Source organism: Myotis nattereri (genome assembly GCF_964212035.1).
Source record: "Myotis nattereri genome assembly, chromosome: 2".
Lineage (NCBI taxonomy): Eukaryota > Metazoa > Chordata > Mammalia > Chiroptera > Vespertilionidae > Myotis > Myotis nattereri.
Genome location: NC_138076.1, coordinates 93,848,382 through 93,873,527, shown reverse-complemented (window position 1 = coordinate 93,873,527; position 25,146 = coordinate 93,848,382). Strand labels below are relative to the sequence as shown.

Sequence of the window (25,146 nt, the reverse complement as noted above, 5' to 3'; positions counted from 1 at the left end):
CTTGTTTTTGTCTTTATTACAAAAAATCTCTAAAATAAAGCTATAAATATGAAAAGAAAGCTATACACATTTAATGTACACAACTTGATGAGCTTGGAAATAAGTATATACCATATCTGTGCCATAAACATAATTGTCACCTGCAAAAATATTTCATCCTGCTCTCTTTATTTTTTATTGTTTGTGTACTAGAGGCCCGGTGCACAAATATATGCAGGGGTGGGGTCTGGCCGGCCTGCCCTGATGGGGCCCATCAGGCCAGCCATAGAGAGGGGCCATGGGAGGTTGGGCAGCCGGCCCTGCCCCCAGTCGGGGTGTTGGGGTCCAATTGAGGGTGGGGCCAGCCAGAGAGGGGGAGGTTGGGGCCCGGATCAGGCTGGTTGGCTGCCCCAGTGCACGTCATAGCCACCGGTCCTTCTGGTCGTTCTGCCGTTCTGGTCGCTGGGTTTTTATATATATATAGACTAGAGGCCCAGTGCACGAAATTCATGCACTTTGGGGGGAGGTCCTCAGCCCAGCCTGCGCCCTCTCACAGTCCAGGAACCCTAGGAGGATGTCTGACTGGCGGCTTAGGCCTGCTCCCCAAAGGGAGCGGGCCTAAGCTGGCAGTTGGACACCCTTAGTGCTGCTGCAGAGGCGGGAGAGGCTCCTGCCACCGCCGCTGCGCTCACCATCCATGGGCCTGGCTTCTGGCTGAGCGACACTCCCCCTGTGGGAGCACACTAACCACCAGGGGGCAGCTCCTGCATTGAGCATCTGCCCCCTAGTGGTCAGTGCACGTCATAGTGGCCAGTCATTCTGCCGTTCAGTGGATTTTCATATTAGCCTTTTATTATATAGGATGTGTATAATGAAAATACTTAACGTAAGATCTACCCTTTTTACCAAATTTTTTAGTTTCTGATACATATTACTAACTGTAGGCACTATAACATACAGAAGATATCTAGGACTCATCATCCTGTACAAATGAAATTTTGTATCCTTTGACTAATGCCTCCCTGTGTCACTCTCCCTCCAGTCCTTGGCAACCACCATTCTGCTCACTCCTTCTATGGGTTTGACTGTATTTGATTTTACATATAAGTGGTATAATGCGGTATTTGTCTTTCTGTGTCTGGCTTACCTTACTAAACATAATGTCCACCAGGTTCATTCATGTCACCAATGGCAGGATTTTCTTCTTATTTAAGGCTGAATAATATTCCATTGCATATATATATATACCACATTTTCTTTAGGTTGCTTCCATTTCTTGGCTATTGTGAATAATGCTGTAATGAACATGGGAGTACAGATATCTCTTCTAAATCCTGATTTCAGTTCCTGTGGACATATACCCAGCAGTGGAATTGCTGGATCATATGATAATTCTATTTTTAGTTTTTTTAGGAGCCTCTATACCAGCAGTTCTCAACCTGTGGGTCGCGACCCCTTTGGGGGTTGAACGACACTTTCACAGGGGTCGCCTAAGACCATCAGAAAACACATATGTAATTACATAATGTTTTTGTGATTAATCACTTTGCTTTAATTATGTTCAATTTGTAACAATGAAAATACATCCTGCATATCAGATATTTACACTAGGATTCATAACAGTAGCAAAATTAGTTATGAAGTAGCAACGAAAATAATTTTATGGTTGGGAGTCACCACAACATGAGGAACTGTATTAAAGGGTCACGGCATTAGGAAGGTTGAGAACCACTGCTCTGTACTGTTTTCCTTAATGGCTGTGTAACCTTGCATTACCATCATCACAATCTGGATATTCAACTTTACCATCACAAGACTCCCTGTGTTATCCCCTTATAGCCACAGCCTAAATCCCTTGCCCCTAATCCCTGGCAACCACTAATATATCCTCTATCTTGTAATTATTATTTCACAAATGTTACATAAATGGAATCATGCTGCAAGTATCCTGTTGAAATTGGCTTTTCCATTCAGTATAATTTCCTTGAAGTTCATGTATCAGTAGTTTGTTCCTTATTGTAGTATTCCATGGTTTGGATGTACCTCTGTTTTTTTAACCAGTCACCCATTAAAAGTCATTTGGGTCCTTTCCAGTTTTTGGTATTACAAATAAGGCTACTATGACTATTCATTTCCCACATTTTTTAATGTAAATTTTTAGGTACCACTTAATGTCGACAAAGTGTCTTTGTTCTGAATTGGAATGTTTTCACTCATAAACTGTAATCAAAGCAATAATATACAGTGGGGCCTTGACTTACGAGTTTAATTCGTTCCGTGACAGAGCTCGTAACTCAAATTACTTATATGTCAAATCATAAAGTGAACGAGTGAGACACGTTATGCAGGACTGATGTTGTTGAGTTCACTGTGACGTTCGCTGCGCCAACTAGTGGTGGGGTATCTGAAGCTGGCTCGTAACCCGAATTTTAGCTCGCAACTCAAAGCAAAAAATCGGCCGAGAGACGGCTCGTATCTTGAAAAACTGATTAGTCGGGACACTCGTAAGTCAGGGCCCCACTGTATATCCATAAGACAACTTAGGTGTTCTGATCTAACAGCTAATATTCTTTTCAACAATGATTAGTACACTTTTGAATTAAGTAAAACACCTTTATCTGTATGGGTTTTGGTCGGAAAAATTGTGACTGATGAAACTTGTTGAATGAAGTGTATAAGTAAACATTTGTGTGAATATCCTTTTTAGGAAGCCGAGGCACAAGAGCTTCTCAACTTGATAGTCACAGTAGTAGTAGCAACTATCATGAAAGCTGGGAAACTCGAAGTAGCTATCCTGAAAGAGACAGATATCCTGAAAGAGACAGTAGAGATCAAACAAGAGATTCTTCCTTTGAGAGAAGACATGGAGAAAGAGACCGTCGTGACAATAGAGAAAGAGGTTTGTCAAATGGAATATTATATTATTAAATAATGACCAACATTGATTGGAGAAATTATTATTTTTAAATAGTTATCAACTTACTTTTTAATGAATGATGTCTTTTAAGATTTTTGTTCGTTGACACATTTGAAGCTATTATATTTACTCATATAATCTTTTCTTGTTTACTTACTTTAGGGGAGAATGTGTAAATAACTAGCTACCATGACCTGTTGGGCAACAGTGTAGGTAGTTGCACACTGAAAGAATTGAGGTGCACTGTTGTATGTCTCTCACCTTAATCAAATAACTCATAACCCTTTAAAAAATGTAGATTTGGGGTACCATTCTAGCATTTCTGACTCAGGAGATACTTAAACTTTCTCATCTGAGTATCCTGGCCACTCCCTCACTAACAGTGATAAACAGTTTTGTAAAGACTGTCGTAGAGGAACAAAAAAAATGATAATTACAGGGTTGGGGTTTTCTGGAGAAACATTTTATTTATGTTCTTTCCTGAGAATATGTAATGCTTGCTTTAGCTAATTTTAGATTCTTTTATATCTTAATCTGAACATTTTCTGTTACTCTATTAGGTGATCTCTTAAATAAATTTTGAAGGCTACTAGACAGCATTTAAGAAGGGTAATAAGTACTTTCTTTAACAAGCTTTTATTTCCTGTACATATTAGGGCTGTAAATAGTTAAGATTTTATGAAGGTCTTACTAACCTTGGCTGGTTACTAAAGTAAGGTTTGCTGTAATGCTGAGATTAGTATAGTACAAAACTTGATGGAGTAGAGAATTGAATATTGATGCTTCACAGTGAGCTGAATCAAAGAGGTAATACAGTATCCTGATATGGGAAGTACTGAGAGGAGAATGAATGAAGTCTCTAAGGCACAATGTACTTTGGGGAGTGTAGATGAAATCAGTGCTGGTTGGGTTGAGTTTGTTAGGGTAAGCCTAATATTTAGGTTAAAAGATGATGTGTATGATTTCTTTAGTTACAGATGAGGCTGGAGTTTATATGTTCTGTGTTTATATCTGAAATTATTTCTTTCCTGACATGATTCACCTCTCTTTGCTCTCTTTAACACTGTGTCCTGGTAATGCTTTTTTTATACCTTATTTTTTTCCTTTTTTTTTTTTTTCTAGTTTCATATTCTGGCTCAGGTTTTTCTCATGTCATAGCATTTGGTTTCAGTTTTATATTTAGTTAAACCCTACATGCATTAAATTACCAAGAACTTTGATAGTTGCTTTATATATATTCTCTGACTTAATATCCTTTTATAATATTAAAGAACATATGTATATTTTTTTAAATCGTAAAATCCTTTTAAAATATCCTTTTAAGTGTAGATATACAATCCATGTTTTATAATTTAGGAGATTTAGGCCAAGAGAAAGGTAGTGATTTTTCCAGTATTACAGAGAAATAAGTTCCATAGCTGGAATTCAAATTTAGGTCTTCTTGACTACAAGGCCTGTTCTTTTTCTGTTTTACTTTACCATAACTATTTCAACAAATACCATTTGTATAACTGAGATAGAAATATATTTTTGAGGTTAATGATATTCTATAAATGTTTACCAAGTCCCCATGCATTTTGCTTGGTTCTCAGAGTACAATAGCCCTTGTCCTTGTAGAACTTAATAGAAGTGAAGATAACCCACCCCACCCCTCAAAAAAAATGGAACAGTGATTCAGTGCTATCAAGGAAACAAACAAGGGACCCAAATATAGAAGTAAAGGTTTAAGAGATGGAGCTTTTTTTTTTTTTTTATCTAGATAGAGTATTTATGAAAAATTTTTAAATAAATTATATTTATGCAGAGGCACAAATACAAGAGACATTAGTATTGCACAGATTGAGGGTAAAAGCATTCTGTGCAGAGAGAAGAGTATATACCATGGGAAAATTTAATATGTCCTAGTTTGAAAGAAGATCAATGTGAGTAGTGTATGGTGACAGTAGGGAGATTGAGGGAGGTTGAGGTTAGAGATGCACCCAGGCACCTTGTTCTGTGCTTAGGAATTTAAATCTTCCTTTTAGTTCTTCACAGCCTAAATAGGTACAAATAGACAATTGAAGTGTGATAAATGCAACTACTATATAAAGTTCTATGAGAACTTTGTCTAAAGGAGCAAACAGAATTCTGAGGAAATCCAAGAAAACTTCCTAAATAGGGGACATCTGAACTAGGGTCTGAAGGATAGTAAGAGTTGCCTAAAGGAACAATGGAAGAAACACTTTTCAGGGAGAGGGTACACCATGTGCAGACATACAAGACTAAAAGAAACATGTTTTGAAGTAATAAAGAAGTATGAGGTTAGGGTAGAGGTATGCTGTATTTGATAGAAAAGGAAAGAAGCTAGGAAAAAAGATTGATGAGAGTTGATAGGCCAGGTTGTCAGGCTTATAAGTCAAGCTAAAAATTTTGTATTTAATTGCCTTTTCACTATTTATAAGGTAACTGCTTTTAAGCAGCTGGAAGAACAGAGTTTTCATCAAAAACTATAAGAGAGTCTGGGGAAAGACTGAAGTCCAAGAATACCAACCAGTTAGACTATTGATGACATAGACATCTAAGAAGAGCTTATCAAAATCTGAGTTAATAATATTAACTGTAGGAATGAAGAAAGGAAATAGAAGAAATATTTTGAGAGTAAAATTGATGGTTACTTGAATATGATGGGATTCAGAGATTTCCAACTTTCATGAATGGGTATGTCACTCATTAAGATAAAGGAAATATATTACGAGAAACACATCTTCAAAGAACACATTTTGGGGGAAAACATAGAGAAGATAGTTTAGACATTAAACTGGTGTTCTTACATTTTTTTCTTTTCTTTGAAGTAAGGAACATTGTCATTTTGGTTGGTAAAATACTTTTTATACATCAAAATAGTGTCTGGGTAAAAAAGTCTATTCCAAGGGTGGGGAAATCCAGCCCATGGTCCATATAAGGCCCGAGAAATCATTTGGTCTGGCCCTGCCAGGCATTAGGGATGAGTTAAATGTTTGACCAAATATAGTAGGCTAATTTTAAGTTGATAACTTTGTATAGCCCGCAGATGTTATAAATACCCAAATGGCCCTTTGCAGAAAAAAGGTTACCCATCCCTGGTATTCCCTTATTACTATAAGATGCAGTATTGAGTTTGTTTCAACATTTTGTAATCATTGTGACAGGAATTGAGACAATCATATATATATAATAAAACCATTTTAGATAGTTTCAGCAAAAAAAGTAAAAAAGGCCTTAAGAGAACTGAATTCTAATTCTACTGTCCTGATATATTTACCATCTATGACTTTGACACACTTCTGGAGCATAATTTCTGTGTTTTTAAGAGGAAAAGGAGGAAGGGGGCCGGACAAGGTTTGGTTTTGTTTTAGTTTTAAAATGCTGTGAACTTTTATATCAATTTATAACTTCTAATGAGTATATATGGATAATTTGTATCTTTCATATGTGGTAAGAAAGGAAATTTAAATTACTATATTGAGCCCTTTTCTAGAAATATCCTAAAATTATTCTGCTTAATAAGTTGATGTTAGATATACCACTTATAAATCTGTTGGCCATATTATAGTATGACTTTATAATTAGCCTGTAAATATTATTATATAATATGAAAGTGGCCATCTCCATGGAACAGTGCATGCCATTTTATTATACATTTTTTGATCCCAGACTAATTTCCTGCTCAACTAGGCATTTGAGCATCATGCATTAATTTTCTCTGTTTATATGATTTATGTATCAAAAAATATACGTACATATATAATGTGATGAGATTATTAACACAGCTCTTCATCTGAGTAATCAGTTATGTGATTAAATAAAACGTTTATTAGTAGTTAGTTATTAATTGTAAATATATCACGAATATGAAACACTTTTTACATTTGATTATTTCAAGATTGCTAAGTGTCAGTACCCTTAATATTTTAATTTATGATAAATTGATATTGCAGCAACAAATATTTGTTTTGTTCTACTATTTTTTCCTCACATAATAGCTGCACTTTTATGTGTATATATTTTTGCCTGAAATTAGAGGTGTGACTTACGAGGGAAATTTTTTTTTTCCTTCAGCTCCTATGTTCTACACCTCCTGCTGCCCCTATCCTTTGCCACCAGTGTTCTCAGGTCCTGCTGGGGGGACAGAGAAGATCAGAGGTGAAGGGTAGAGATGGCAGAAAGTGGGGTTGGAGCAGTGGGCTGGAGGTAGGGTAAGGAGCATGCAGAGAAAGATCAAAGGTGGATCAGTGGGAGGTGGGTGGGGGATTGATGGGGAGCAGAAAACATGTTAGTTAGAGGGCAAAAAAAAATACCTTTAAGAAAAAATATTTTTAAACATCTAGGGGTGATTATTTGGATGATTAAATTAAATATAAAGGTGGTATCTGATTTATATTTATTGCCACTGTGACCCTATACACATAAAATTTAAAATTTGCCATACTGTCTTACCAATAGGTTATCTGTCAAATTAATCACTGACAAAACTTGATTTTCATTGTAGATCAAAGACCAAGCTCACCAATTCGACATCAGGGAAGGAATGACGAGCTTGAGCGTGATGAAAGAAGAGAGGAACGAAGAGTAGACAGAGTGGATGATAGAAGAGATGAAAGAGTTAGAGAAAGAGATCGGGACCGAGAGCGAGACAGAGAGCGGGATCGGGAAAGAGAAAAAGAAAGAGAACTAGAAAGAGAGCGGGCTAGGGAACGGGAGAGGGAAAGAGAAAGAGAAAAAGAGAGAGACCGTGAAAGAGATCATCGTGACCATGATCGAGAGAGAGAAAGAGAGAGGGAGCGAGATAGGGAAAAAGAACGGGAGCGAGAGAGAGAAGAAAGGGAGAGGGAGAGAGAGCGAGAACGGGAGAGGGAGAGAGAGAGAGAGCGGGAAAGAGAAAGAGAAAGAGTAAGGGATAAAGAACGAGAGCGTCAGAGGGATTGGGAAGACAAAGGACGAGAGGACCGCAGAGAAAAGCGAGAAGATGTCCGAGAAGACAGGAATCTAAGAGATGGACACGATGAGAGAAAATCAAAGTAAGAGTTATGAATCAGTTTTTTTTTTTTTTTCTTTTTAGGCCACCAAAAATTTTGGTTGCCTCCCCCCCAAAAAATTGGGGGAGAGAGATGTGCATCAGATTTTTAAGTTACATCTCAGTAAAGAATTAAAAACGTTTTACTTAATGCTTTTTAGTGTGCCCCTAATGGCTTAATTTTTTTTCCTCTCTACATGTTTCTGTATTTCAATTTTATTATATAATTTTGTGTTTAAAAATTTTTGAATTGTCTGTAAACTAATAGTTTTTTCATTCTTGTACTTCTTAATCCAGGGGCTATAATTAATTATTCTTATTTAACTTACATTTTTGACGGCACATAAGCTTATTCACCTACTTCAGAACTGTTTTTAATAGGAAACCAATATAAAAGTGATAAAATTATTAAACTTAATTTTATCCCATCACATTCACTTTATAACTAGTTATGGAGTTGATCAGTTACCAAGAGATATTGCCTGTGCTATTCCTAATAATTCTTCATGAGATTTGCATACTGAAAATCTGGACTCACTACTTCCAGGCTACTGAAACATTCACAGTGTCTTTGAACTGAGGGCATTTCTGTAACCACTGCAGAACTAGAAAAAGGCAAAAGATAGAGAGATATCCTCTTTTGAGATGTGGAGTATAGAGATAATTAGGGACAAAAATGTGTTCTTATAAGTATACTTGAAGGCATTTTCTCTCCCCCACCTCCCCCCCCCCTTTATTTTTTTTAACTAAAATGAATTTATTTGCTCAAGTATCTGGGAAATTTAGGGTTACCTTTCATTTGTTCTGATGTATCCACAGTCTCAAAGCATCAGGAATGGTATACCTTCATTCCTCCACTGTTTTCTTCTGTGCTAGTTCCAGTCTCAGAAAGGTTTTCTCCAAATGATGGCTAAGACAGCCCCATGGTTATACCAGTTAGCTTAGCAACCCTCTGTATTGGGGTTTTGATTAGTTGAGCAGACAAGGGAACCAAGCCAGTCACTTTGACCATGAAAACTTTGGATTCTGATTGGTTGTTTTTGAGATTTTACAGGCACAAAACCAAATTGGAAGTTAACTGCTTTGTAAAAAATATTATCTTAGAAAAAGATAATATTTGCCTCTTGCTAAAGACAGATTCCAGCTCCATACATTAGTCTTTTTCATCATTACTATTATGGATTATGGTTATGGAAAAACAACATAGCACAGAAGTGAAGGCCTCTTTCATTAGGTCCTAGCTTCCCTTCAGTATGCAGCCAAGATTTTCTATAATTCACCCTTATTTTTTTAAAAAAAATCTTACATTGCCGAAACCGGTTTGGCTCAGTGGATAGAGCGTCGGCCTGCAGACGAAAGGTCCCAGGTTCGATTCCGGTCAAGGGCATGTACCTGGGTTGCGGGCACATCCCCAGTAGGAGATGTGCAGGAGGCAGCTGATCGATGTTTCTCTCTCATCGATGTTTCTAACTCTCTATCTCTCTCCCTTCCTCTCTGTAAAAAATCAATAAAATATATTAAAAAAAAAAAATCTTACATTAACATAAAATTCATATACTACTTTTAACACATGTAGCACACAATACATATTAGTTCTTATATCTCCTCTGACCTCTTTAGCTCTTTTCTAATATTAAAATTCTGAAATCTATTTTGTGTTTAATATGCAGTCTTATGCTTTGATTAATATTTTTCCATGCTTCTGTTCTCTGCTTATAATAGCAAAAATTTTCGTGTGTGTGTGTGTGTGTGTGTGTTGTTTTTTGTGGCTAGCCAATCCAAGCATTAATAAGGACCTCAGTAACTACTTATATGAGGGTAATAAGTTGATGTCTTCATCAATTGTATTGTCGTCTCAGTAGTTGAACTTATCCAGCACTTTTTTTAACCACTATTATATAGAAGATTTGCAGAATTGCCATAGTATTTATTTTACTTTACTTTTGTTTCTGTAGATATTGTTTTGAAATTAAGGTCTATTTTTTGTATGTTTTAAATTTTCACTTCATTCTAGTGTACCGGTTAACTCTTGCATAATTTAAAACAATTTTTTTGTTCATGATTCTGTGGATTAGCAATTTTGGCTGGGCTCAGCAGAGCAGTTCTGCTGGTTTCACTTGGGATCAGTCATGTTTCTACAGTCAGTATGGCAGTTCACTTGGGTCTGAATGAGTCCAAACGGCCTTACTCACATGTCTGGCAGTTGGTAGGCCATCTCATTTTTCCTTCATATGACTTCTTATCCACCAGTAGCCTAAACTCTGCTTTTACATATGATGGTAGAAACATACCGAGCAGGCAAAAGCAGAAGCTGCAAGGCCTCTTGAGTCTTATCTCTCCAAACTTACACAGCGTCACTTTCACAACATTCTCTTGTCATAGTAAGTCACTGGGCCAGCCTAGATTCAAAGACTGGGAAAGTATACTGCCTGAAGATGGGCGGTGCTTCAGATAATGAATTGCACAAGGTTGGGTTTGTAAATTGTCATACTACATCTGAGGCCTCCTTCTCCACCTGGTTGCTCATTTATAAAAATGAGCTATCAAGGAAATAACTGTGCTACAGTATGTGTCACAACTTTGAACATAGTATTTATTAACAAACAATGTTATTAAAAAATAGTTGGTTACAATTTAATGAACATGTAGGAAAACACCAGAATTACCTAAGTATCCAGAGATATGAATCACTACTCATTTAAAATTCAGTGGAAGAACAAGAAAAGTAATGAATATATGAATTATTATATTAATTTTCACCAAGCAAGTGCTTTAGTTCTAAGAAAAGAAAAGGAACTAATTTTTACATAACATGCCTGGCACTGGGCTTACGACATAACTAATTTATTCCTCATTACAATTTTATGGTATGGACCCTTGTTTTTCCCCCCATTTTCAGGTGAGAAAGCTAAAATTCAACGACTTTAAGGAACATACCTACGGTTGCATACTAGTAATAAGTAACATGGCTATAAGTTTAACTTGTCTTTTGACTTTAAAGCTAATATTTTTTTTTTCATTTGGCTTCCCAACAGTATAAAGTATAAAATTAATTAATAAATTTTAGTAGAGGGCTCATGAATATTTTGATTCCTCTGCTGCATGCTTTCCATCTTGCAGTATTTATATCTAGTGCTTTTCAGTTTAGTGATTCTACATGTATAATGAAAAAAGGAAGATGTCTTGCTATGTATTTTTTTAAGTTCATAATTATAAGTCGTAGCAAATGAAGTTCTTCATTTTATTAAAGATGCCGACTGTATGATATAGCGCCGACAATATTGCTATCCTACAATTATTCTAGTATAGTGAAGAAATAATAGTAAAAAAAAAAAAAAAAAAAACATAGTAAAGAAATCTCTTTACAGCTCCTAGACTTTTATGAATTACATTTGTTTGTCCAACTTAGGAAGCGCTATAGAAATGAAGAGAGTCTTAGCCCTCGTCAGTCACCTAAGCGGCGACGAGAACATTCTCCTGACAGTGACAACTACAACAGTGGAGATGATAAAAGTAAGCAGAGTCTGTTTTCTATGTTTCTATATTCATACTCATTTGTAACCATGAGACTACACTTTGACATTAGTAGGAAGTAATGGATTCAGATTTAAATTTTTTCTTTTGCTGCCTCTGAATGTCTTCAGTGTGAGTAAAGTATATGTTAGAAATAGTTATTTTATCACAATGGAATTATCATTTCCTACTATTTGCAGAAAAGCTGTATTTTAATTTTTACTAAAATGATTGCCATTTTTCAAGTTTTAAAATGAAAATAAAAGATTGGTTTATTATTAGTTATATGTTACATGAAAGTTTGTTAATTTGGTGAAAGTGTAATTACTTTTATCTGTTTGAGTAGATGAAAGACACAGACTCTTGAGCCAGGTTGTACGACCTCAAGATTCTCATTCTCTCAGTCCATCACACTTTCCAGAAGACAGGCAGGGTAGATGGAAAGAGGAAGATCGTAAACCAGAAAGAAAAGAGAGTTCAAGGCGCTATGAAGAGCAAGAGCTCAAAGATAAAGTTTCTTCTGTAGATAAGCAGAGAGAACAGACAGAAATCACAGAAAGCTCAAGAATTCGAGCACAAGACATGCTAGGACACCACCCATCTGAAGACCGTGATACTTCTGATGGAGCTCATGATGAAAACAAGAAAAAAGCAAAAATTCAAAAGAAACCTATTAAGAAAAAGAAAGAGGATGATGTTGGAATAGAGAGGGCTAACACAGAGACAGCATCTGAAGATGGTCAAGTATTTTCACCAAAAAAAGGACAGAAGAAGAAAAGTGTTGAAAAAAAACATAAGAGATCCAGAGGTGATTCTGATATTTCTGATGAAGAAGCAGTCCAGCAGAGTAAGAAGAAAAGAGGCCCCCGGACTCCCCCTATAACAACTAAAGAGGGATTGGTTGAAATTTCCAATGATAAGGATTTGACTATAGAAGATCCTCAGAGAAAAGAAGATACAGCATTTAGTGACTGGTCTGATGAGGATGTGCCTGACCGTGCAGAGTTGACAGAATCAGAGCATGCTGCCACAGCTGCTGCTCCTGGAAGGACTTCTTCTCCATCTTCCCTTCCGCCTCCTCCTCCTCCTGTGGCTGCAGCTCCTACTATGACTGCTTCTGCTACTCTTGCCACTACTGCTACTGCTATCAGCACCTTCAGCCCATGTGCCACCACTATTTCTACTTCTGTCATCCCCACCAATACAAGTGAAGACTCTCATAGAAAATGCCATAAAACACGAGCCGAAAAAGTAGAGGCACCTCACGTTACTATAGAAGATGCATCACATCGCAAACCAGTGGATCAAAAGAGGAGTAGCAGCCTAGGAAGCAATCGGAGTAATCGTAGTCATACATCTGGTCGTCTACGGTCCCCGTCCAGTGATTCGGCCCATCGAAGTGGAGATGACCAAAGTGGTCGAAAGAGAGTACTGCATAGTGGTTCAAGAGACAGAGAAAAAACAAAAAGCTTGGAAGTCTCAGGAGAGAGAAAATCAAGGATTGATCAGTTAAAGCGTGGAGAACCCAGTCGAAGTACTTCTTCAGGTAATAAATTAAAATATAATCTAGCTGGTGTTTCCTGTGTTAACATATTTTGTACAAATTATAATTTTAAGGTAAATGCTTAGTTTATTACTTCACTCACTGTCCTAAATTTCAAGGAACTTAAAATAGAAGTTTAACCATCCCTCCAAAATGTTACCTGTTACCACATTAATATCAGTATTATAATAAAGTTACACTCAGTGATGTCAGTCTGCTTAATATCAAGAGTTTAGTAGGATATCTTGGTGAAAGGACTTATGTATTCAACTCATTTTTTCATGCCTAAAATTTTAACCTTTCTGCTCTTCTAAGAGCCAGTTCATTCTCTTTTGACCACAGAGAATAAAGTAGGGAGTTAAGAAGAGATCAGATAATGAAGTGATGATTCTGTTAATGTGTAATCATTTTATGTACTTAACTTCTTTAAAGTTATTTTGTGGTTATAGTGATAATAATAGACAAGAAAACATGTGTTTTACGTATTTCAGTTAGCACTTTGAGAGATCAGTTTTTCCTTAAATGAGTTCTTTGAATAGTGGGAATAAATATAGAAAAAGATAAATTGTAAACTTTAAAGGACCCTAAAATGAAGCATATTATTACTGTTTTATCATGTTAACTCTTTGTGTATGATATATTTATTTTAGATCGCCAGGATTCAAGAAGCCATAGTTCAAGAAGAAGTTCTCCTGAGTCAGATCGACAGGTTCATTCAAGATCTGGGTCATTTGATAGTAGAGATCGGCTTCAAGAACGTGATCGGTATGAGCACGATAGAGACAGGGAAAGAGAGAGGAGAGATACAAGGCAGAGAGAATGGGATCGAGATGCTGATAAAGACTGGTTGCGTAACAGGGACCGAGATAGATTACGGGAACGAGAGAGAGAACGAGACAAAAGGAGAGACGTGGACAGGGAAAGAGAGAGACTAATTTCTGATTCTGTGGAAAGGGACAGAGACAGAGACAGAATTTTTGATAGTTCTCAAGCAGAGTCTGTAAAACGCAGTGAAGCAAAAGTGGAGACTGAACATGAAAGAGACCTAGAAGGCACTTCTCGAGACTCTGTAGCTTTGGATAAAGAACGAATGGATAAAGATCTAGCATCCATACAGGGATTTGAAGATATAAACAAAGCTGGAAGAACTGAGAGTCTGGAAGGTGAGTCACACCTTATTGTCTGTTATACTGCTCCATTCCTTTTCAGATTTTATAGAAAACCAATGTTTTAAAAGGTAACCTACTGACTCCATTATTTTAAGGAAAAATAGATTTTATAAGGCATGTGTTTAAAATGTGTTCTCCTTGCCCTAGCCGGTTTAGCTCAGTGGATAGAGCATCAGCCTGTGAATCAAAGGGTTCCAGGTTCAATTCAAGAGCACATTCCTTGGTTGCAGGCTCCTCCCCAGCCTAGGCCCTGGTCAGGGCTCGTGCAGGAGGCAACCAATCAATGTGTTTCTGTCATATCAATGTTTCTCTCTGTCCTTCCCTCTCTCTTCCACTTTCCCTAAAAAAAAAATAATAAGAAAAACAAAATTTATTCTCATGTTACTATCAAGGCAGACTTGGTTCAAATAAACCTAAATAAAATAAAAGATTATTAGATGCAGTGTCTGTAGATACTTTAAAAAAATAGAAATCATAAAAATTGAAGTGACTTCTTGGTTCTGAAAAGGATTAAAACAACTATTAATTGTTTCTGTTTCTATGGCAGTTGAGAATAAATATATATGAAAATAACACTACCTGAAATGGCATTTAATGACAGATTGACTATAGAATACTCTTTGCGCTCCCCATTCCTAGAATGTGGAACCCTGAACAGTTCACATCAGCCTTTTAGCTCACTCAGAGCCAGCCTTAGCTGTGTGGAACATCACTCTTTGTCCTTCACCCCCAGACTGCTATACAGACTGACTCATGCCTCTGCATTCTCTGAATGGGTTGCATTCTTTAGCCTTCTTTGTACGTGCTTTTCTCATTATCTCATAGATGTTTTCCTTTTTATCTTCTCTTTTTAACTCAAACTGCAAGTCCCAGTTTATCGATTGTTTATTCTAAGAAGCCTCCTCTGCTAAAGTCTTAACTCTTTAAAATTAACATGGCACTTTATTTATACATCTTTTATGGCATCCCTGCACTCTACTATACTTATTTTATAATTATTTGGATTTCTCTCCAGAATTATAAAGGACCTTAGCTTTTCATTTTTTTATCATCAATACTATAGCAAAGACACAATAAATGGTAGATAAATGAAAATGTATTTTGATTATACATACATGCCCTACATTTTATTCTTTGGTAAATTATAGCCTAGGTAAGAATAGTATGGCTCCCCTGAGAATTCTCCTGGAAATTCTGTCTCCATAGCACTGTCTAGTTCTGATACCAGTGCTTACAACATTGTTCTCTCATAACCTGTCTACTTCAAGCCCCCAAAGAAACTTCTGGTATACTTAGTATATAAACAGTAATATTTTATTGGCCATCTTGTAGCATTGGGCCCAGAATAAATTCACATTCTTTTAAAATGAGACATCCTTACATCTTTTGGTTATCTGAATTAATATCCCAGTATGTCATCTGTTACACATTTTTCTACTTGACTTGACAAAAACATTCAACGTTCTTCAGTTACATTTTCCTCTCAATTTTGAGTTCAGATAGCATCAGTTTGGGAGCCATAATAGTAATTGAGGTACGTAATTGAATATAATTGAACTAATGATTATAATAGTTCTCTTGTGACCCTTTTTTAAAACTGTATCATTCATTGGTTGTGGTCATTGATAACATAGCATAGAAATATAGAGGTGAATTACCTACTGTGAGATGAAACATTTTATTCATCTAAAGTAGGAAAATGGCCGAAACCGGTTTGGCTCAGTGGATGGAGCGTCGGCCTGCGGACTGGGGGGTCCCGGGTTCGATTCCGGTCAGGGGCATGTACCTGGGTTGCGGGCATATCCCCAGGAGGAGATGTGCAGAGGCAGCTGATCAATGTTTCTCTCTCATCGATGTTTCTGACTCTCTGTCTCTCTCCCTTCCTCTCTGTAAAAAATCAATAAAATATATTTAAAAAAAATAAAAATAAAAAAAATAAAGTAGGAAAATGAGTTGGATAAACTTGAAAATTGAAAAATCCTCTCATTTGCACTTGTTTAAATGTATATTTATATAATGAAGTTATTAAAATTGGTTGTCTTATAACTGAATTGGTGAGGGTATGGGGAAATTATTATAGAATTTAATAGAATAGAAAATTATTAGAATGCTTAGAAACATCTCATAGTTTATTATATTTTATTTGCTGCAAATATTTATAAAGCATACTGTTGCATTTTGAAAACTCGTGTTATAAACTTAATAAAGTATATTGATAACTAATGATTAGAAACATTAAATGTACTCTGTAATTTCAGGATAATTTAAGTTCACAACTAACTCACCAGGGGAGTAGATGGTTGAGAAAAGTTGGTGAAATCAAGAAGTAGAATATATACCAGTGGTACTAATAAAAATGTCTTAAAATTGTATTATAGCATTCTTTATAAAGTTATATTTATTAATTAAAGAATAATGTTGGGATAGGGAAGGTAAATTGGGATTATGGGGAGAATTAATAGCACTTTTACATTTTTACCTCACTGCTATAAAGTCATTTATATGACATGTTTGCAAGTTTTTAAAAAACTAATGAGGTTTGCCCTGGTCGGGTGGCTCAGTTGATTAGGGTGTCAACCTATACACCAAAAGTTTGTAGATTTGATTTCCTGGTCAGGGCACATACCTCAGTTGAAGGTTCGATCCCCAGTCAGGGCCTGTGTGGGAAGGCAGCCTATTGATGTTTCTCTACACATCAATGTTTCTCTCTCTCCCTTACTTTTTTGAAAAATCAATAAAAACATGAGTTTAAGTTAAGCAATTAATGCATCCTTTTGAAGTTAGTATATTTGTCTGGATTTACTTAAAGTTTTACTATATAAAATTATGTTATATAATATGTAATCAACATTAACATGTTAGCTTCTATTTCACATATTTTAACTGTTATAACCTATTTTAACATGGCTGTCCCTATGGTGTTCTTGCCATTAAAATTAAATTTGACTAATTGAGTTATATTTCTTCAGGTTTTTTTTTTATTCAAGTGTTTTGAATAATTAAGAAATGCCATTTTCTGTGAAAATACTTTTCTGATTTTTTTTTAGTGACACAGCCTCTACATCTTTGGTTTGACTTAGACATTCTTTCCCTTAACACTCCCTTTGACATGAGATTAATTTTTCTAATTAGCAGGTGATGATGAATCCAAGTTAGATGATGCACATTCATTAGGATCAGGTGCTGGAGAAGGATATGAGCCAATCAGTGATGATGAACTAGATGAAATTCTGGCAGGTGATGCTGAAAAGAGGGAGGACCAGCAGGATGAGGAGAAGATGCCAGGTAATCATTTGCAGAGGTGGTTGATCACAAAATTATATGATTTATGGTATGAAGATATTTTTGTTCCTTTTCGTGCTATAAGAATTGAATAAAGTCAGTTAGAACTTCCCCCTTTATGTTTTAATTAACATTGACAGTCCAGTAAAATGAAAATTGTAGTAATTATCAATAATTATAGTCAATAAAAATGCTTTGTTCATTTTTAAGTAGACTTTGAATTGGGAAAGGCCTCATTTAAAATAGCAAAATCGTAAGATTTCCTTTTCAGAGTTTAAGATTCATATTTTATATAATTTGGAATCTAGCCAAATAGTCCTGATTTTCTGGCAGTGTTCTAGATAATAGGTATATGGTACAGAGCTTCACAACTGTGGTGCCTTAAACCAACTGTGGAAATGATTGTTCAGAAATTTATAATAGTTGAAATTATATTTGAGCACTATTTCTATACCTCCTTCTATCAATTTTCTAAATTCAGTAATTATTTTCACTTACACAACTTTATGCCTTGCCAGAGCTTTCTTTGTTGACTATATCAATCATTTAGTCTGGTTGTTAATAACAAGTTTTGGAGTTTGTTTTTAATCATGGTGAGGGTCTTTGCTTTGAGAATGTAGAATATTACATTTGATTTTTTTTTTTAATTTGCTCTTATATTTCACGATTTTTTTTTTTTACTAATGTAGAAGGTATGTATGATTATTATCTTTATTACTGGCTACTGTGTATTTCTAAATAGAACATTATTTTGTTAATTTGCTCAACTACTCCTTGTCATAGATAATTTGTTCTTAATAAGAGCAACTGCCTGAGTTATAAAGTAATTTCATAATGAATTATTTGTTTTTAAAAAGTAAAATGTGTACATGCATGTGTGTGTGCACATGGATGCAAAATAGATTCCTAGATTTAACCTGTGAAAGGATTCTGATACCAAGTTTCAAAATGTCAGACCTATTATTCTTTGTGAAATAATGGAGTTCTTTCATTGGGATCTCCCAAGCAATTTGTAGGAATGAATTTGCTTGGGTTTTTGTTTGCTTGCCTGTTTTCTTTTGTTGAGAAAGTTGTTGTTTTTTGTAAAGGTCCTTAGAGTCTAAATATGAGTGTTTCTAGAAAGCTTTCATCTTAAGAATATGACATTTTTGGTTTAAAGTATTATTTAATGTTTTTTATGTTTTGCAATTTATATTTCTCTCTAGATAACAAGAATACTATTTCTTCATGTAAAAATATTCCTGTTCTTTAACTTTTTACAGATCCATTAGATGTGATAGATGTGGATTGGTCTGGTCTTATGCCAAAGCATCCAAAAGAACCACGAGAGCCTGGGGCTGCACTCTTAAAATTTACACCTGGAGCTGTTATGCTGAGAGTTGGGATTTCTAAAAAGCTGGCAGGTTCTGAACTCTTTACTAAAGTCAAAGAAACATGTCAGAGACTCTTAGAAAAACCCAAAGGTAATTCTATTCTACTTTGATTGTACATTGTGTGTTATAAATACTAAGATGCCTTTGAAAGGATTATGTTCTGTTCTTATGTAATACTAATAATATTGTAATATTGGATTTATCTTTTTTTTTTTTTTTTTGAGAAACCACTTATTCATCATTTAATTCTCATGGAGAGAATTTCTTTTTAAAATTTATTTTGAGAAAAAGTTACGCTCATAGAAAAGTTGTGAAAATAGCATAATTATCTTTCTGTATCAAAATTACTTTGAACAAAGTACTCAATTGTTTCACCAGGGCTAAATGAAGCCGAGCCTAGGGAAATAGACTAGATATTTCCATATCTAAGCAAAATGGATGTCTTGGCAGCCCTTTTTCCTGCGAAATGGGGAATTCTACCCAAATACAGTTGTGTAGGCTGAACCTTTAAAAAAGTTGTTAAAATCTGGGTCTCTAGGCCAAATGGTCTGGATTCCAATAGACATACCCCTTACTAGCTATTATTTGATCTCTCTGTGTTAGTGTCACCATCTTAAGCTTGGAACAATGACACCACCAACTTCATATGATTGTTAGGAGGAACATATGAGTTATTACAAGTAAAATACAACAGTTTCTGATGTGTTGTAACACTCAGTAAATATTAACTGCTACTCTTTAATTTGAAACTATTTTATCACATTGATTTTAGACCTTATCAAGACAAAAATGAGGAGGGCATGTGGAAAGGAGGTAAAAGATGAAAGTAACATTATTTACTTTTATATAATGTTCATGAGAGTAAAAATGTTTAGTTAAAAGAATTAAGGTTTTTATTATTAAAAAATTCTTTTAAGAGTTTCATGAATCCATGCCCTTTCAGCTGCTAACAATCAGTAAAACTCTTGATTTTAATATTTTTCAGTAAACATAGAATGTATGTGTATGAAACATATTTAAATTATAATTGTGAATGTGTATAGCCTGACAGGTGACCGAAGTCTTAGGTTATTGCTCTACTCTTTCTACCGTTTTTGGTTGCTCTGTGATCTTAAGCAAGTAACTCCTGTGTGCATAAAATGTTGAAATGAAACCTCTAAGGTCTTATCCACCTTTGACTCCTGTGACTTTTGCAAATGGCATTTCAAGTTAAAATCTAGTTTAATTTTGCTAATTATAATATACAGTTTGACCCTGGCTTACTCTCAATAATGAAAATACACTCTGTAGAGAGGGATTTCACTGTTCTTTACCAGTCCTATATTTTGCTATGATTGCTTTGCTAGAGAACTGACATAGGATGCTGAATATAAGTTTTCTAAGAAATAGAACTTAGTTTTGTTTACTGCTCTATCCAGTGTCTAATGATATGTTCTTACTAATTATGCCATTGCTTAGAAAACTACCTGACACATAGTAGGTATTCAATAAATATTTGTGAAAGAATTGATACCAATTTTTCTATTTTACTGGGTCTATTTCAGTGCCCCAATCCCCACATTCCATATGTAGTTTTGTTGTTAATCCTCAGCCGAGCATATTCCATTGATTTAATTTTTTAGAGAGTGGAAGGGAGGGAGAGAGGCAGAAAGAGAAACATCGATGTGAGAGAGTCACATCTATTGGTTGCCTCCCACACATGCCCCGACCAGGGCCAGGGGTTGAGCCTGCAACCTAGGTAGGTGGTGACCTTGGCCAGAATCAAACCCAAGACCCTTCAGTCTGTAGGCCAACACTCTAATCACTGAGCAAACCGGCTAGGACACCATATGAAGTTTTTTTTAATATATTTTTATTGATTTCAGAGAGAAAGGGAAAGAGGGAGGGAGAGAGAGGGAGAGGGAGAGAGAGGGAGAGGGCGGGAGTGGGGAGAGAGAGAGAGAGAGAGAGAGAGAGAGAGAGAGAGAGAGAGAGAAACAGAAACATCAATGATGAGAGAGAATTATTGATCAGCTGCCTCCTGCATGCCCCCTCACTGGGGATTGAACCCAAAACGTGGGCATGTGCCCTGACCAGGAATCAAATCCTGACCTCCTGGTTCATAGGTCGATGCTCAAGCACTGAGCCAGCTGGGCAGCACCATATGTAACTTATAAAAATATTCCAGGAACCTTAAATTCTTAAAGTATAAAACTTATTGTATGCACAGTTAACTGTTGAGCAACACGGGTTTGAACTGTATGGGTCCACTTATATGTGGATTTTTCAATATACATACAGTCACCTCGGGTGAAAAAGCAGTATTTTTGATCCAGTTAGGAGTTCATGGATGCATTGTTCTATGCCATTTTATATAAGGGACTTGAGCATCTCTGGGTTTTAGTACCTGTGGGGGATCCTGGAACCAATTCCTCTGTGGATTCCAAGGAAAACTGAGTTTTGGGGGAGTCAAAGTTACAGGCAGATTTTTTAATGTGCAGCGGGTTGGCACTCCCTGCCCCCAGCTCCCACCTTGTTCAAGGGTCAACAATATACTAACATTTAAATTGCTTTTTTCTAGGTTTTCTCATTGTAGTATGATTAAATTCTTTTGAGTTGCACTTTTCCAGTTACTTTGTTTCCTTTGTTCTGCTTTTACTTAAGTATGTGTTTAATCAGTCTAGGGATGTTTACAAGTATGTGTTAAGAATTCCTATACAAAGAAATTTGTCTTGAGCAATATTCAAGGATGGCATGGGTCTCCTTGCAAATTCTTCTATAATGGAATGGTAGTTAATGGGGTTTTTGTTTTTTTTTTAATGGTATACATATGTGACTGTCATTGTTTGGCTCAGACATTTGTATCTCAGAATCACCTGAGGAACTGCCTTCTTTGCCTATAAGGTATCCTGGTCCAGCTGTGGAAGCTTTTCTTATATTATATACCTATTGACTATGTATATAACTTATTTGCTAAGTATATTGTCTGAGACTAGGTTTTTGTTAATTATCTAATCTCACTGTGCTTTACAGTTCAGAAAATGAGAATGAAATATTCAATGCTGTTTCAATCAAAGGTGTCAGTTTTGTTTTTACTTATGTGTTATTTACTGCTTTTCTTTGTGGGCTCTAACATTAACCTATTGGATCATCTTGTTATAGAAGCAGTACCTGGTACCTTTGGCACTCTTGGCCAATTCTTAGAATGCTAGCCTGGTTTTTTAAGAGGTCACAGACTGTAGTCATATTATTACATTTGAATCTTGCTACAGTAAGGGCCTGAAATCTAGAACTTTAAGTACTTGTTGATGGTGTGCAATATTCTGAATTTGACTTCATTAATTCTTAACTTGATCTTTTCTTCCCAGTTAATAGTTGTAATAAGTGTCTAAATTCTCTCTTCCGAGTCTGCTTTTCTTGTACCTTAAACTTAAAGCGGCTGTCAGAAAGCTTATTTTTGTTTCAGACTAGCAACAAAACTACATACTGAATAACTTTCACAGAGAATATATCGCCTTTAATGTAAAATAATTTTTATCAGTGTTGGTAACTTTGATGAAGTACAGACTGTGAAATATTCATCTAAGCAGTATTACTTTTATATTTTAGGAAAACTTAATGTGTGTTTTTGGTTTTTGAAAGATGCAGACAATCTTTTTGAACATGAATTGGGGGCTCTCAATATGGCTGCATTACTACGAAAAGAAGAAAGAGCAAGTCTTCTTAGTAATCTTGGACCATGTTGTAAAGCATTATGCTTCAGACGGGATTCTGCAATCCGAAAGCAGCTTGTTAAAAATGAGAAGGTATTATTGTTTTGGTACAAATGCAAAGTGTTTGTTGAGTATTATGAATTACATACTTTTCATTTGTTTGCTTTAAATATTTTTCATTTCATTGTGAAAAGTTTTTTTAGATAATTAAACATACTAGAAATTTATTTAAATTGAGGGTTAAGGAAAAGTATTCCCCAGAATATGGTGAGAATATTTATAGAATTTATGAGAGTGTATCAAGTTGAAAGAGAGGGAAATAAATACAAGTGATTATATGTAAGCATTTACTTGAGAAGAATAAAGGGAATTGAAATATGAGAGAAATAGAAATTAGTTTAGATTGAGAAGGGATCTGATCATTAGAAATTGAAAACGTTTTAGACTTTTTGAAGCTAAGAAACTGGGATTTTAATTTGAGAATGTGATTTGGTGGGCATGGGTAATGTGAAAAAAGAGAGTTGGTCCTAAAAATTTAGATAAGCATTTAATTTGTTAACTTTTTACTTGGAAACATTAAGGAAAACATTGCTAAATAAAGGATACTTCATTAAAGAAAAATACTCAGATTTGTGGAGGACATTAAATTTATGAGAAAGAGAGGGATGAACTCATCTCTAAAGATTAAAATGGAAACAGATATAAGGAATAGGAAAATTTTAAAGTCTTCTCAGCTTAACGACCTGACTGAAAATTACTTTCGACAGAGTTGCTACAATCATTCTCTCCTTTGTACTCCCATTTCAGTATGTACCTAGTAGTCTCTATTCCGTTGCTTAAGTACTCATCTCTCCTTGCAGCCTTCCTCAACTGGAAATTTCTCTGAGAGAATCAAGTGCTAGGGCCCTAAACCTGTATATACTGAATCAACTTCTTTTTTCTTTCTTTCTTTTTTTTTAATTCTCACCCAAGGATATTTTTTCCATTGATTTTTTTAAAAATATATTTTGTTGATTTCAGAAAGGGAGAGTGGGGGAGAGAGAGAGAGAAACATCAGTGATGAGAGAGAATCATTGATTGGCTGCCTTCTGCATGCCCCACACTGGGGATCAAACCAGCAACCCGACATATGCCCTGACTGGGAATCAAACTGTGACCTCTGGTTCATAGGTCAATGCTAAACCACTGAGCCATGCCAGCTGGACTCCATTGATTTTTAAAGAGAGTGGAAGGGAGAGGGAGAGACAGAGAGAGAAACATCAATGTGAGAAAGATACATTGATTGAAGGAAACAATAATACCTTCACATGCCCCAGCCGGGGTGGTGATGAGCTTGCAACCAAGGTGTGCACTTGACCTCAATCAGATCTGCGACCCTTTAGTCTGTGGGCCAACGCTCTAACCACTGCAACCGGCTAGGGCTGAATCAACATCTTATGCATCTAAAATGGAAATAGTCATATCATCCCTGGTATTTAAATAAAATATAATCACGCAAATTGTTTTTTGTTTATGTTTAGTTCATGTAAGGAACCCCACTTGAGAAAGACTCTATGGATTTTAATCTAATCAGAATTGTGTATCTTTTTATTTATTTACTAGAGGCCCGGTGCACAAAAATTTGTGCACTCGGGGTCCCTCAGCCTGAAATGTGCCCTCTCGCAGTCTGGGACCCCTTGGGGGATGACCACCTGCTGGCTTAGGCCCGCTCCCCAGGGGATTGGGCCTAAGCTGGCAGTCAGACATCCCTCTGGCAGCCCAGGAGCCCTTGGGGGATGTCCACTTGCCAGCGGGGAGCAGGCCTAAACTGGAGTCAGACATCCTTAGTGCTGCTGAGGAGGCGGGAGAGGCTCCCACCACCACTGCTGTACTGGCAGCCGTCAGCCTGGCTTGTGGCTGAGCAGAGATCCCCCTGTGGGAGCACACTGACGACCAGGGCGCAGCTCCTGCATTGAGCGTCTGCCCCCTGGTGGTCAGTGTGTCATAATAGTGACCAGTCATTCCTAGTCGTTCTGCTGTTAGGGTCAATTTGCATATTACCCTTTTATTATATAGGATTATTTTATTCTCACCTGAGGGTATGTTTTTATTGAGAGAGACAGAGACAGAGATTGAGAGAGGGAGAGAGACATCGATTGGTTGCAGCCCGTATGTGCTGCAACCAAGGATCAAATTCACAACCTAGATGTATGCCCTAACCTGGAATTGAACTTGCAGACCTCTTTTGGTGTATGGGTGGCACTCCAATCAACTGAGCCACCTGGCCAGGGTCTGCCCCTTTTTATTAAAAAATATTATGTAACATTCCCTGTTTCCTCCTCTAATATGCCATAATGGCTTCAAAATTTTTGATAACCAAAAATGCCCCTGAAAATTTCTTGAGAACCATTGCTCAGAATCTTATAGTCCTTCATACGGGGCACAGGCCATTGACTATGAAAGAAAAGTACAGAATAGGAGGTAAGGGGTACCAAGTGACAAAAAGAAAGTAGAAAACCATTGACCCCTCCCCCGTAAATTGGCATGATTGTATTTAGGAGAATGATTTTTAAAGTATCTAAATTACAGTTCATAGCAGAAAAGATAGGTGAAGGGTACTAAAAGAACTCTTAGCTGCATTGTTGTATTAAAAGAATGTACAGAACC

At 36.2% G+C, this 25,146-nt stretch overlaps 1 protein-coding gene across 6 annotated transcripts in view; it reads left to right on the top strand.

The window, feature by feature from the left end:
- The window catches only part of ZC3H13 (zinc finger CCCH-type containing 13), a 114,395-nt gene that overhangs the window by 80,104 nt on the left and 9,145 nt on the right, over nucleotides 1–25,146 (top strand). For 2 of the 6 annotated variants that reach the window (XM_081083006.1, XM_081083007.1), the window contains exons 11-19: nucleotides 2,687–2,878; nucleotides 6,974–7,057; nucleotides 7,404–7,932; nucleotides 11,338–11,441; nucleotides 11,788–12,987; nucleotides 13,635–14,147; nucleotides 17,286–17,438; nucleotides 18,698–18,898; nucleotides 22,430–22,593. In XM_081083006.1, coding sequence (XP_080939132.1) covers nucleotides 2,687–2,878; nucleotides 6,974–7,057; nucleotides 7,404–7,932; nucleotides 11,338–11,441; nucleotides 11,788–12,987; nucleotides 13,635–14,147; nucleotides 17,286–17,438; nucleotides 18,698–18,898; nucleotides 22,430–22,593 — 3,140 coding nt within the window. The remainder of the gene's footprint in view (nucleotides 1–2,686; nucleotides 2,879–6,973; nucleotides 7,058–7,403; nucleotides 7,933–11,337; nucleotides 11,442–11,787; nucleotides 12,988–13,634; nucleotides 14,148–17,285; nucleotides 17,439–18,697; nucleotides 18,899–22,429; nucleotides 22,594–25,146) is intronic. The other 4 variants (XM_081083010.1, XM_081083009.1, XM_081083008.1 and 1 more) reach the window with 3 other exon arrangements.